Below are 14,255 nucleotides of genomic sequence, written 5' to 3'. Positions count from 1 at the left end.
GCAGAGTACAAGAGCAAGGAGGTTATGTTGAATTTGTAAAGACACTAGTTCGGCCTCAGCTGGAGTATTACATCCAGTTCAGGGCACCACACTTTAGGAAAGATGTGAAGGCATTGGAGAGAGTGCAGAAAAGATTCATGAGACTGCTTCCATGGATAAGGAACTTCAGTTATGAAGATGGTTTGGAGAAGTTGGCACTGTTTTCCTTGGAGAAAAGAAGGCTGAGAGGAAATTTGATAGAAGTATTGAAAATCATGAGAGGTCTGGACAGGGTAGATAAGGACTTGTGAAAGGATTGGGAACAAGAGAGCACAGATTTCAAATAATTGGCAAAAGAAGCAAAAGCGTTTTGAGAAAGCACTTTTTCAGGCAGCGAGTAGTTAAGGTCTGGAATGCACTGCCTGAGAGTGTGGTGGAGGCAGGTTCAATCAAGGCATTCAAAAGGGAATTAGACAAGTATCTGAAAAGAATGTGCAGGGTTACGGGGAGAAGACAAGATAATGGCGCTCGGTGAATTGCTCATTCGGACAGCCGGTGCAAACACGATGGGTCAGATGGTCTCCTCCTATGCTCTAATAGTCCTGTGATTCTGTGACCCATGCCGTAGCCCCGGATGAGGTACAGATATGTTTCGTAAGCATCTGCTGCAGGAGAATCTACAGGTGCTTCAGTGATCCTGCAGCACGCCATAGGGGCATATATGTATTTGTCAGTGTAACTTTCAACTACGCATGACTAAAAGGACAAATGAGAATTTAAAAATGCAAACAGAATTTTTTTTAATCAAACAGGAACAATAATTGAAAATAAATTCCTTATTTCTAGAATTCTGTTTCTCTTTTTATTTTTGATGGAAATTATACTTGTTCTATGAACTGTAATGTACCTTCAATAATTTAATTCCTTTTTATGTTACACAGTTGGTTTCCATTAGATAATTTCTTTTTTTTCTAGTTTAAAATGTTTTAGAAAGATCGGTAGAAATAGAAGGCTTCTTTAGCAAGCTTTCTTTTAGATTCTGAAGATGTTACTTTAATGTTTCAGTTTGGAAGTGTGCATCTGCAGACTTATAAAGCCACAATTTCTTAAAAGAGGAAGGCTGCATATTTTATTTGATAAATTTATCTCAATTATTTTCTAAGAAATGCTTGGTGTATCTTCATGTAATATCTTGTCATACTGAGAGCCATTTTCTCTTATTCTGTAGACTCTATTGTGTGCGCTGAGGGTACCGTACTTTCAGTCCAGAAATCGGTGTTGCAAAGTGACAAAAATCAGGAAATTTCTCCGCTGACTGGAAACGTTACACTTGATGAACTCAGTGCCAAGACCAAATTAAATTCCTTGTGTACAGTGCAAGGTGAGACTGTGTTTCTAACCCCTTCATTTGGTCATTTACCCTTTTTATTCTGGAAATAATCTGTATTTATAACATTCCTTTTTATTTTTCAGCACCAATGCTGCTGAAAAATAAAAAGGAATGTTATAAATGCAGATTATTTCCAAAATATTTAAATTAAGAAATTTTCTATTCTGAGTGACAGAGAATTCCAAGATGCTATATATGACGGGTTTAAAAGAAGGTATGTGCTCCTCCTGGCTCTACATTCAAACTGCGGGCTGTTGCCAACCCCTTCACCAGAGACTATCTGAGCCCTCCAAATGTGACTTCAGTTACTCCCCAGTCGCTGTTGTCATCCCTCTCCAGCTTATCCTCCCATTCCCGGTCATCCCCCACTTCCACTGCCTTCCTTCCCCCTTTAAAAGCCTACCTGACAACCACTGCTAGCATTGCAGTCAGCTATTAATAGAAGCCTTTTCACTGGCGTAAAGCCCAATATCAAATGATGTGACCTTCAAATTTGTCCATAGTACTTTTTGTACACTAATGATCAAGTTCCATAACTGGTCCGAAAACTCCACTCTTGTCATCCACTTCTTTCTTTTGTATTCAACTGGTGGGTTTCAAGCGTTGAAAAACAATAATGGTTTGAAAATGTGTAAATGATTACAGCCTGGCACTTACCTGTCCTAGATTTGTTGCAACAGAATGACAATGTGGCTCCCTTTCACTTCATTTTCCTCCTGCAATAGGAACATAATTGGATGTTAGTGTACTGTTTCTCATAGAACGAATAAACAAACTGGCAATTATAAAGCACTTTTCATGTCCTTAGGATGCTTTAAAACATAAGAACATGAGAAATAGGAGCTGTAGTAGGCCAATCGGCCCTTTGAGCCCGCTCAGCCATTCAATGAGATCATGACTGATCTACCTCAATAATACCATCCTGCACTATCCCCATGTTCCTTGATTTCCTTAGGCTGGAATTTTCTGGCATCAGGCATCATGATGGGTGGGGGAGTGGACAATATGGCGAGAAGGCCAAAAATCACTTTCACGCCATCGTGAAACCAGTTTGCGATTGCCTGCTCCACCTGTCAATTGAGGAACGCATTTCCCGCCGCTGCACATCAGGAACCTAATTTCAGTATGTTAGCATCTCATGAGAAGCCCTGCTTGCCTGAATCATCTCCCCACGCTGGATCACCTGGGCACGTCGGCATGATTGCACGCTGACGTGTTTCACAACTGTACACAAGCGACATGCACCTGGTGATCCCCACTTCACTCAGGACTTTGAGGTTTGTTTGCCTACCTTGCTTTGGGCAGCACTCATGATCATCAGTGCCAGGCTTTGCAGACCACATCACTTTTAGGGGGACTCACAGGCAGGTATCTACCTACCAGACCAGCCATAAGGCGGGCGTAGCTTTTCAAATGCTGCAGGGCTAGGGCTTGCTAGGAGAAAGGGGGGAAGAGGGTGAAAGGCGAGGCCTGTACTGAGGAAGGGGGGGGTACCCTAAGGTGTGCGTGGCGGCACATGTTGACCTGTGCAAGTGGCCTTAAGATGGTGAGGACTGAGGAGGCAGTCTCCAGAGGAGATGAGGCCAGATGGCGATGTGAGCGTGTGTGCGAGAGTGAGTGTGATGTCCCTTGAGCTGGCAGTGAGTGAGATGCCAGTGAATGTGTGAAGGCCTTGTGAGTGTGAGAGTATAGAATGATAAAATGGTTGCCTTACCTGGCGGCACGGATGAGATCACTCATCCGTTTTCCGCGCTGGATGGCAAACCTCTTGTGACAACATTGGCACTGACCAACTTTGCCATCGCCTCCCAAGCTAGAGTAGTGAGACTGATGCGCCTCCTGCAGCCAGAGCAGAATAGAGGACATCACAGTGGGCAGCCAGGGATTCATCACTGAATCGGAGGGCTGCACTATTTTTGGCCTTTGGGGTCATGTCTTCAACGGAGCAATCCTGGACTGCAAACATTGAGAAGTGTGTGCATGGCTGCAGTTTAAACATGGTGCCCTAAATGAGGCCGCCCACCAATGAGACGGCATGTTTTCTGTGGCTGCATTATTAATGAGGCGGGAATAGGACAATACGGCGCAAAAACCTGCCATTCGGCTGGCGGGTAAAACTACTTTTTTCCTGCCTGCTACTGCACTTTGTGCAAATCAGGGACGATTCTTCCCTTAGAATCAAAAAATGTATCGGTCTATCTTCCATATACTCAACAACTGAATGTTCACATCTCTTTAGGGTGGAAAATTAAAATGATTCACAATCCTTTGAGTGAATCCTTGTTCTGAGACTGTGGCCTCTAGTTTTATTCTCCCCAGCCAGGGGGAAAAAAACCCTACCAGCATCTGCCCTGTCTAGCCCTTATATCAATGAGATCACCTCTCATCCTTCTGAATTCTAAAGAATATAGGCCTAATCTACTCAATCTCTTCTCATCGGACAATCCCCTCATCCCAGGTATGGTCTAGTGAACCATCATTGCACTTCCTTTAGGGCAAGCATATCGTTCTTTGGGTAAGAAGGACAAGACTGTATACAGTGCTCCAGATGTGCTCTCACCAAGTCCCTATATAATTACAGTGAAACTTTTTTACTCTTATACTCTTTTTCTCTTATACGCATATTCTTTTGTAATAGTTACTTGCTGTACTTGCATGTTAACTTTTCTGTGATTTGTGCATAAGACCATCCAGGTGCATCTGAATACCAGTATAACTTCACACTTCTCCACATTATATTCTATTTGCCATGTTCTTACCTACCCACTTAATCTGCCTGAGTTCTTTTGCAGCCCCTTTACTCACAGTTTACTATTATGATTCAGGATAAAACAGGAAATTAAGGAAAATTAGAGAAGTTATCGTCAACCTATTGAAATCTACAAGGGGTACCCTGAAACTGGTCCTGGTTGACTTGTTTCTGCAGCTCAGTCTAAAATCTGGCTCCAAATCCCAGCTCCTTTGTCACGGATGAACATCACTGCCATTCTGTGCCAGCAGTCTAGCCTGAGCAAGTTGCTATGCCTCCAACCCTTGCTTTAATGGACAGTCAGCAATTAGATGGTGGTGGGTATTGCAGCCAGAACAAACACCTCTCAGCTCTGTGCAAGATGTGGTTGTAGCCTATCAGTACACCTGTTACCCTCTTTATTGATATCAATGAGGTGGTGCATTTTGCTGGAAGAAATAAGGAGGCCACATGCTCCTTGGAAAATGAAAGTGTAAATAGGGTACAGGAGGAAAGAAATCTAGGGGTATAGATTCCCAAGTCAGTTTAAAAATAGTCAGGTTAATAAGGATATAAAAATCCAGACAACACGCTGGGGTTTATTTATAAAGAAATAGATCAGAAAAGCAGAGACATTTTATTAAACTTGTGGAGAACATTGGTTAGACCACAGTTAGATGACTGTGTACTGTTTTGGTCTCCATTTACAAAAAGGATGTTCAGGCTTCAGAGATGGCGGGAAAGGATTTACAGGGATGATACCAGAATTGAGAGATTATAACTGTCAGAAACAACTGAACAGGCTGGAGCTATTTTCCCCAGGCTAAGGGATGACCTGATAGGTCTTTCAAATAGTGAAGGGATTTGATAGAGTTAATGTAGAGAAAATTCAGGAAGAATTTCATTTTTGTCTTTTGTTCATTCATGGGTTGTAGGCGACATCGCTGGCTAGGCCAACATTTATTGCCCATCCCTAATTGCCCTTGAGAAGGTGGTGGTGAGCTGCCTTCTTGAACCGCTGAGTCCATGTGATGTAGATACACCCAAAATGCTGTTAGGGAGAGAATTCCAGGATTTCACTCAGTGATAGTGAAGGAATGGCGATGTATTTCCAAGTCAGGAAGGTGAGTGGCTTGGAGGGGAACTTCCAGGTGGTGGTGATTCCCATTTGTCTGCTGCCCTTGTCCTTCTAGATCATAGTGATCATGGATTTGGAAGGTGCAGCTTAAGGAGACTTGGTGAGTTCCTCCATCCTGTAGATGGTACACACTGCTGCCACTCTGTGTTGGTGGTGGAGGGAGTGAATGTTTGTGGATGGGGTGCCAATCAAGTGGGCTGATTTGTCCTGGATGGTGTCAAGCTTCTTGAGTGTTGTTGGAGCTGCACTCATCCAGGCAAGTGGAGAGTATTCCATCACGCTCCTGACGTGCCTTGTAGATGGTGGACAGACTTTGGGGAGTCAGGAGGTGAGCTACTCGATGTATGATTCCTAGCCTCTGACCTGCTCTTGTAGCCACAGTACTTATATGGTTAGTCCAGTTCAGATTCTGGCTAATGGTAACCCCCCAGGATGTTGATAGTGAGAATTCAGCAATGGTAATGCCATTGAATGTCAAAGGGTGTTGGTTAGATTCTCTCTTGTTGGAGATGGTCATTGTCTGGCACACGTGGTGTGAATGTTACTTGCCACTTGTCAGCCCAAGCCTGGATATTGTCCAGGTCTTGCTGCATTTGGACATGGACTGCTTCAGTATCTGAGGAGTTGTGATTGGTGCTGAACGTTGTGCAATCATCAGCGAACATCCCTGCTTCTGACTTTATGTTGGAAGGAGGTGATTGATGAAGCAGCTGAAGATGGTTGGGCCTAGGACACTGCCCAGAGGAATCCCTGCAATGATGCCCTGGAACTGAGATGGTTGACCTCTAACAGCCACAACCATCTTATTCTGTGCTAGGTATGATTCCAACCAGCGGAGAGTTTTCCCCATTTCCCATTGACACCAGTTTTGCTAGTGCTCCTTGATGCCACACTCGGTCAAATGCTGCCTTGATGCCAAGGCTGTCACTCTCACCTCACCTCTGGAGTCCATTTCTTTTGTCTATGTTTGAGTTAAGGTTGTAATGAGGCCAGGAGCTGAGTGACCTGGTGGAACCCAAACAAAGCTTCAGTGAACAGGTTATTGCTAAGCAATTGCTTCTTGATAGCACTGTTGATGACCCCTTCCCTCACTTTACTGATGATCGAGAGTAGACTGATGTGGCGGTAATTGGCCTGGTTGGATTTGTCCTGCTTTTTGTGTACAGGCCAAACTTGGGCAATTTTCCACATTGCCGGGTAGATGCCAGTGTTGTAGTTCCAACCATATGGACTAGGTAAGATGAATACCATAGATACATTTGAAGAGAAGCTAGATAAGAACATGAGGAAGAAAAGAATATACGGTTATGTTGATCAAGTTTGATCAGTTAGAGTAATGGAAAATAATGACTTGCATTTATATATTGCTTTTCAAAACCACCGGATGTCTAAAAGCACTTTACAGTTAAGAAGTGCTTTTTGAAGTGTAGTGACTGTTGTAATGCAGAGAAGAAATTATTTGTAATTTTGTCTGTGAACTGTGCCACAGGAGATCATTAATACCTGGAATGAGTAGGTTGTCTTATGAGGATAGGTTGGACAGACTGGGCTTGTTTCCACTGGAGTTTAGAAGAGTGAGGAGTGACTTGATTGAAGTATATAAGATCCTGAATGGTCTTGACAAGGTGGACGTGGAAAGGGTGTTTCCTCTTGTGGGTGAGTCCAGAACAAGGGGGCACTGTTTTAAAATTAGGGGTTGCCCTTCTAGGACAGAGATGAGGAGAAATTTTTATCATTCAGATGGTTGTGTAACTTTGGAACTTTCTGCCTCAAAAGGCGGTGGAGATGGGGTCACTGGATATTTTTAAGGCAGAGGTAGATAGATTCTTATTAGGCAAAGGCATCAAAGGATATTGGGGGTTGATGGGAATGTGGAACTTGAATCAGCCATGATCTTATTGAATGCCGGAGCAGTCTAGAGGGGCCAAATGGCCTACTTCTCTTATTTTGTATGTTCGTATGCATAATTGTAAATGTTAAATGTTTCAAAGTGATAAAAAAGACATTTTTAAAAATTACTTGCCTTTACATTCAGTTAATCCATACAATTTTATGTGCACTTTTGTTTAGATATTTTGTTCATTTTGATTTAATGGCATACCTAATTACAGGATGTTTTTTTGTTTATCAGGGACTGTGGTCAGCGTTGATGAGACCACTGCTTTTTCATGGATAGTTTGCAACAGATGTGAGAATGAAAAACTGGAAAAGAAGCATAGAGAAGGGTCAGTACATTAATAACTGTGGCAAATGCATGTCATGTAGTAGTTATTTAAAAGGGAAACTGCACCGTATTTGTATAATATTTTTGCCTTATTACTTCTTTGAGCATATTAAAATATGATAAAAGCAAAATACTGCAGATGCTAGAAATCTGAAATAAAAGCAGCAAGTGCTGGAAATACTCAGCAGGTAGAGCAGCATCCATAGAAAGAGAAACAGAATTAATGTTTTGAGTTGAAAATGGCATTTCTTCAGAACTCATTGTGAAACTAGAGACCATCCAGGACAATGCAGCCTGCTTGATTTGCATCCTATTCACCACCTTGAACATCCCCTCCCTCCACCACTGGCACACCTTGGCAGCAGTGTGCATCATCTACAAGATGGACTACAGCTCATGATTGATTTCCTGAGATGTGGTATTCAAAGTCAGAGGGCTCCTGAGCAGAATTCTGTACCTTTATTAACAAAAATTAGGCTGCTATTTGGAATACCAACAATGTTCTCCACAATTATAGTAAACAACAAAGAATGAGTTATTAGTAATACCTATACAAATACCACAGTGCTGCTCACAGGCTAAGGAGCAAGAATGATTGGCAGGGCAGGGAACAAATAGCGGGCAGAACCCATTAGGCAGTGCAAGCCACAGAAACAGGTGGGAGAGTTGGTTGGACATAGGATTGGGTAAGAGCGGCACAAGAACCAGTGTCTGTCTGACTAACGACCTGCTGAGAAAATTGGTGATACATAGAGAGGAAGCAACTGGCAGAAAATATGCAGCTAACCTGTGTTGGTGGTTGTGGGTCAGAAACATGTTAAGATGAATTATTTTTCCATGTTTGATGGTGCTTATGCTTTTATAGCAGCAGAAAGGGTGCTCAGAAATGGTTTCCTAGCATCTGCTTTGGCTCAGTGATAACATTCTTGCCTTTGAGCCAGAAGGTTGTGGGCTTAAGTCCCACTCTAGAAACTTGAGCACTTAATCTAGGCTTACATTTTGATGCGGCCCTGAGTGAGTACTGCACTGTCAGAGGTGCTATTTTTTGGATGGGATCTGAAACTGAGGTCCCATCTGCCTTTTCAGGTGAACGCAGCATTATTCAAAGAAGAGCAAGGGAATCGTCCCAGTGTCCTGATCAATATTTATCCCTCAAGCAACATCACCAAAAACAGATTATTTGGGAATTTGTTTTATTGATGTTTGTGGGACCTTTCTATGGGATTGCTATATTTCCCTATATTAAAGCAGTGACTGCACTTCAAAAATACTTTTATCATTGGCAAAATGCTTTGAGGCATCTTGGCTGAACCAATTAACGACCTCACATGAGACTTCTGAATTCTTTTTTTAAATGTTGTCAAAAATTGCCTTATTGCCTTGATTATTTTTGTCCCCTACAAGAGACTCCTCTGTACTTTGTAGAATTCCCTGGTCGAGAGAATATCCAACTAATGATTCCCAGATCTCTGCAAATAGTTCTGTATAAATGGTTACAAAGTGGGTATGCAGGCTAGTAACCCAGTCTTAGGCTTATGCTAATATTGATAAGTCTCTGGTCACTAGCGGGGTTTCTTTCTTTATTCTTTCATGGGATGTGGGTGCCATTGGCGAGGCCAGCATTTGTTGCCAATTCCTAATTTCCCTTGAACTGAGTGTCTCGCTAGGCCGTTTCAGAGGGCAGTTAAGAGTCAACCACATTGCTGTGAGTCTGGAGTCACGTGTAGGGCAGACCAGGTAAGGATGCCAGATTTCCTTCCCTAAAGAGTATTCATGAATTTGTTACACCCCCGATGGATCTCGTAAAATTAGACAATTGTCACACAGATGAATCTCCATCCCTCCACTCTTGTGACTCAATATGTTATTCCAAGATTGTGCTGCCATTATGCTGTATTCAAATATTAAATGAATTCTTATCATTTTATTTGTATGTTTAAAAATCATATTGTTCATGTCACAGTGAATCACTTTACTGCCGTCAGTGTGCCCAGTCTGTGATGACACCCCTTACAAAAATGCAATTGGAAGTGTTTCTGCGGTATCCAGTACTGCCTCACAGTACTGTAAAAGTCAAGGTAAAAATTATTCAGTGTTCTAGTTTCCAAACGATTCATTAAGAGTAACATATATTTCAGTACTGAAATGTCATCTTAAAAGATTGCTTGATTTCTAAATTTTAAAAATGCAGTTTGTTATACTCCTGCTGAGTCTACAAAAACTGTAAACATGTGGTTAAAGCCTTGAAGCTTATGGCTACATATCTGTAAACCTTAGTGCCACAACTGGATGTAAGTTTTTTTGTGGGATGTGGGCATCACTGGCAAGGCCAGCATTTGTTGTTGATTCCTAATTGCCCTTGAACTGAATCTTTTGCTAGGCTATTTCAGAGGGCAGTTAGGAGTCAACCATGTTGCTGTGGGTCTGGAGTCACACGTAGGCCAGACCGGGTAAGGTCGGAAAGGACCTTGGGACAGGCAGTCAGCAGCACCTAGAGGAGAGTGCGAGAAGAGGACCCTGGGACAGGCAGTCAGCAGCACCTAGCACCTAACATCTCAGGAGAAACATAAGGTCATTGGTTGTTGAGGCATTGCTGTTAGGGAATGTCATCAAGTAGCTGAGAATTAGGAAAACACATTCTTTTTAAAAGGAGCTACTTACATTCAAGTAAGAAACACAAGCAATAGGGAAATATAGTTAAGTCAAGACCAGCTAAAATAAAGTTGCATAAGTAAACCAAAATAAAATAAAGTTAACGCAAGGGAAGTAAATTGAAGCATGTCAGGACAGCTCGGTCATGTGGAATGCGTGTCTTCTAATATGTGGGGAGTTGTGTAGCTACCGGTGCCCTAGATGACTACATGTGCAGGCAGTGTCACCAACTGCAGAACCTTGTACTCCGGGTTTCAGAGCTCGAGCAGCAGCTGGAGTCACTGTTGTACATCCTCAAGGGTGAGAGTTATGTGGATAGCACGTTTAGAGAGGTGGTCACACCGCAGCTTAGGAGCCTGGAGACAGAAAGGGAATGGGTGACCTCCAGGCAGTCCAGGAAAATTAGGCAGGTAGTGCAGGAGTCCCCTGGGGTCCTGCTCACCAATGGGTTTTCCATTTTGGAGACCGGAGAGGGCATTGGTTCCTCAGAGGAGTGCAGTCAGAGTCAAGTTTGTGGCACCACAGGCAGCTTTGCTGTACAGGAGGGGAGAAAGAAGAGAAGAGCAATAGTAATAGGGGATTTGTTAGTTAGGGGAACAGACAGGTGTTTCTGTGGCAATTGACATGACTCCAGGATGGTATGCTGCCTCCCCGGTGCCAGGGTCAAGGATGTCACAGAACGATTGCAGGACATTCTTCTGGGGGAAGGTGATCAGCAAGAGGTCGTGGTCCACATTGGTATCAATGACTTAAGGAGGAAAGAGGATGAGGTCCTGAAAGCAGACATTAGGGAGCTGGGAATGAGATTTAAAAGCAGGACCTCTAAAGCAGTAATCTCAGGATTACTCCCAGTCCCACGTGCAAGCGAGTATAGAAATAGAAGAATTGAGCGAATGAACACGTGGTTGGAGAGCTGGTATAGGAGGGAGGGCATCAGATTTCTGAGGCATTGGGACCAGTTCTGGGGAAGGTGGGACCTGTATGAGCCAAACGGTCTACACCTGAGCAGGACTAGGACAAATATCCTCACAGGGAGATTTGCTAGTGCTGTTGGGGGTGTTTAAACTAGATTGACAGGGGATGGAAACTTGAGGGCAAATTCAGAGCAGGGAAACGGGAGTTGGAGAATTAGCAAGTAACTCTGAAAGACAGAAGCAGCACAGATTAAAAAGTGTACAGCACAGGAATTTGGCAGTGTTATAAGATATGTATGTAAATGCAAGAGCATAGTAAATAAAGCCGTTGAGCTGAGAGCACAAATAAACACATGGCAGTATGATATCATCGCTATAACAGAAACTTGGCTTAAGGAGGGGCAAAAATGGCAGCTCAACATCCCTGGATATAGAGTTTTCAGGCAGGATAGGGTGGGGGCGTAGCATTATTAGTAAAAATCAATTACAGCTATGAGGAGGGATGATATACTCAATGAAGTATCAAATGAGGCCATATGGGTTGCGCTCAGAAATAAATTGGGCAGCCACATTGCTAGGAATGTACTATAGACTCCCAAATAGTGGAAAGGAGTTAGAAGAGCAAATATGTAGATAGATTTCTGAGTACAAGAACAATAGGGCAGTAATCGTTGGGGACTTCAATTACCCTAATATCAGTTGGGATTCGACAGTGTGAAGGTAAGGAGAGGATGCAAAATTTTTGAACTGCGTTCAAGAGAACTTTTTTAGCCAGCATGTAACAAGGGTAACACTTCTCTCTGGGACTAGGAAAGGAAAACCAGCTGGCTGATCAGAGTAGCATTAATGGCAGTCACAGAGCCAGTCTCTGGCCAAGACCATCCCACCTCTTCAGTGGAAGGAGGTTGCTTGATAGCAGACACCTCATAAAGGGAAATTAATTGTGGAAATTATAGATAGAAATTCTTTCTTTAAAGACTTTTGATTTCTGTTCGGTGCTTAATTCCTATTTTAATTTCATACAATTTTAGAATAGATCATTCATTTGATCAGAAATATGTTGCTGCATAGAAGTTAGTTTGATGTATATGATATTAGAACTGGCTACCCTGACTTGCATCTTTTTAACTAAACAATTAGATTTTAGACTGGCTTGAAAGTTATTTTTTAAGTGAACTATTTCTGTCATGACTTTCAAGATGGCTCTTGATTGAACCTTTTTTTTTCCATCACCTCTATATTGGTTTCCTTCAGTCAAGAGGGTGGGTTGATCCAGGACTCTCTTTTATTCAAGAGTGATGATATGTATTCAGTTGAAAAAGCCAGTCCTTTAAGACAATTTCTCAAGACATTTGGCTGAAGAATTTTGCTGTGGTTTTGCTTTGCCTTTGTGGTTCCATTTTACAAGGGCAAAACAAAGTTTGCCTGTGAGCATAATCCCAAATACCAAACCGTATTAATATTGTAATGCCAGACAGAATTAACATCATTGTGACATTTAAAAGGGTTGGAAGTGTTTTCAATGCCTTTGAGAAAGGTGAACAGGTACAAGTTTTGCTGACTGTTCTGCTAGTAGTGGGAATTCTCACTGCTGATTGAGGTTTTTTTGAAGTAAAAATAAATATTATACATGTGGAATTAAGCTAAATCCTAGAAAATATGACGGTATATATTAGTGTTATAATAGGATTTGTTTTGTTGAGTGAAGTAAGTTGAGACACAAAAGTTCAGAATATACAAAGTTGCATCAGCTACAGTAGTAATTTAGTTAGTGCCAATAGAGATGCGGTAAAGATTTTTTTTCTTTCTGGAATATACCTAAATCCTGTATGTACAAGAGTCTGACCATATTTTATTTCTGACCCATTATTTCCCAATACAGCTCCTAGAACCAAGCATTTCATCTCTTCTGCTGCATTCCTCCAGTGATGAAGGGGTGAGTTAGTATTGTCTACATTTTGAAATTTGAAGTTGACAAACATTAGTTTCTTTGGAAACCCCTTTTAATGTGAAAAATATTTGTTTATAGAAATGATTGCATTCAACCATTTTAAAATGGTATAAATTCAGAGATTCAACCTGTCATTTAATTCTGTTTTCTCGAAATAACACTTTTCAATTTCACAAACCAGAAACAATCCTATTGTTGATAGGCTACGCTTTTAATATTTAGTGTTGCAGCACTTGGATTGCTTGTTAACATATGGGTTGGAATTTTACAGTGCCCACCAGCGGCTTTGAAGGCAGGGGTCTCATAAAATGCAGCATGTCGCCTACCTGCACCTAGTTGCTCATCCCTGACCTGTCTACCATTTTAGTGGGGGGGGGTCGGTGGTGGAGGCATCAGGTGGCTGGCCTGCCCTTGGGCCAATTAATGGCCACTTAAGTGCCTGATCCTGCCTCCACCACTATTTTTTTGCGAAAGGGGGAGGCCCAGGCCAAGCAAGTAACCAGGCAACTTTATCTGTGCAGGCTGCTGTCAGGCAAGGGTGGGAGAGGGTACCTCCTGTGGTCATACCTCCCTTCAGCCCTCCCCCAAGCCTCTCAAACCCATCCTCTCACTCTCCTTGCTGAGGCCACTGATAACCAGGACACCTTCATCCTGGCATCCAGTAGCCCACCGCCCCCCCCCCCCCCCCCCTCTCAGCAGTGGCCATCGCTTGAACCTGGCACTGGCTGGCAGCTATCTAAGGCAGGACTTCCTCCTTAGTGGGGCGGAAGTTTCACCCTTAGCCAATTAAGGTTAAATGGCTGCCACGCAGCCTGTATCGGCTGCATTCTCCGCTGACTCTTCAGGTAGTGGGAAACCCCGCCAGCTGAAAAATCTTGTCCACAGTTCTGACAATAATGGATTACAGTCTCTTTGACCCTGGGTATCAGAATGTAACATCTATGTACTAAAGACTGTAAATGGGGAGTGTTCTATTTAGTTGACAAGTGGCACAGTGACTAACATTTTTATTATTTCTGCCCCTAGGGAAGTGCCTAACCCTCACTTTGTTATTACAGTCTGTCTGCATTGCTGCTTGAAGTTTAGTATTACGGTTATAAACAATCAGCGCATTGCAGCAATTTTAAATTCCCACCTTCTCTCATTGCCAATTCTTAATTCGTAATTGGGCATGCAGAGATCACTCCCTGATTGTGAATGCCCTAAGGCAGAAGTGCGTGCACTCATGTATCAGTAATTATGACAAAAAAATCAGATTAATGGAATTGATCAGATTGGT

General features: G+C 42.6%; 1 protein-coding gene across 2 annotated transcripts in view; it reads left to right on the top strand.

Annotated features, from left to right (window-relative positions):
- Positions 1 to 14,255, top strand: part of spidr (scaffold protein involved in DNA repair) — a 341,449-nt gene that overhangs the window by 319,630 nt on the left and 7,564 nt on the right. For both annotated transcript variants that reach the window (XM_078540540.1, XM_078540539.1), the window contains 4 exons: positions 1,208 to 1,360; positions 7,367 to 7,460; positions 9,423 to 9,537; positions 12,908 to 12,961. In XM_078540540.1, the coding sequence (XP_078396666.1) occupies positions 1,208 to 1,360; positions 7,367 to 7,460; positions 9,423 to 9,537; positions 12,908 to 12,961 (416 nt within the window). The remainder of the gene's footprint in view (positions 1 to 1,207; positions 1,361 to 7,366; positions 7,461 to 9,422; positions 9,538 to 12,907; positions 12,962 to 14,255) is intronic.

This window comes from Cetorhinus maximus, chromosome 4, assembly GCF_964194155.1.
Source record: "Cetorhinus maximus chromosome 4, sCetMax3.hap1.1, whole genome shotgun sequence".
Classification (NCBI taxonomy): domain Eukaryota; kingdom Metazoa; phylum Chordata; class Chondrichthyes; order Lamniformes; family Cetorhinidae; genus Cetorhinus; species Cetorhinus maximus.
The sequence above is the reverse complement of the archived record's forward strand: the minus strand, read 5'-3'. Positions and strand labels throughout refer to the sequence as shown.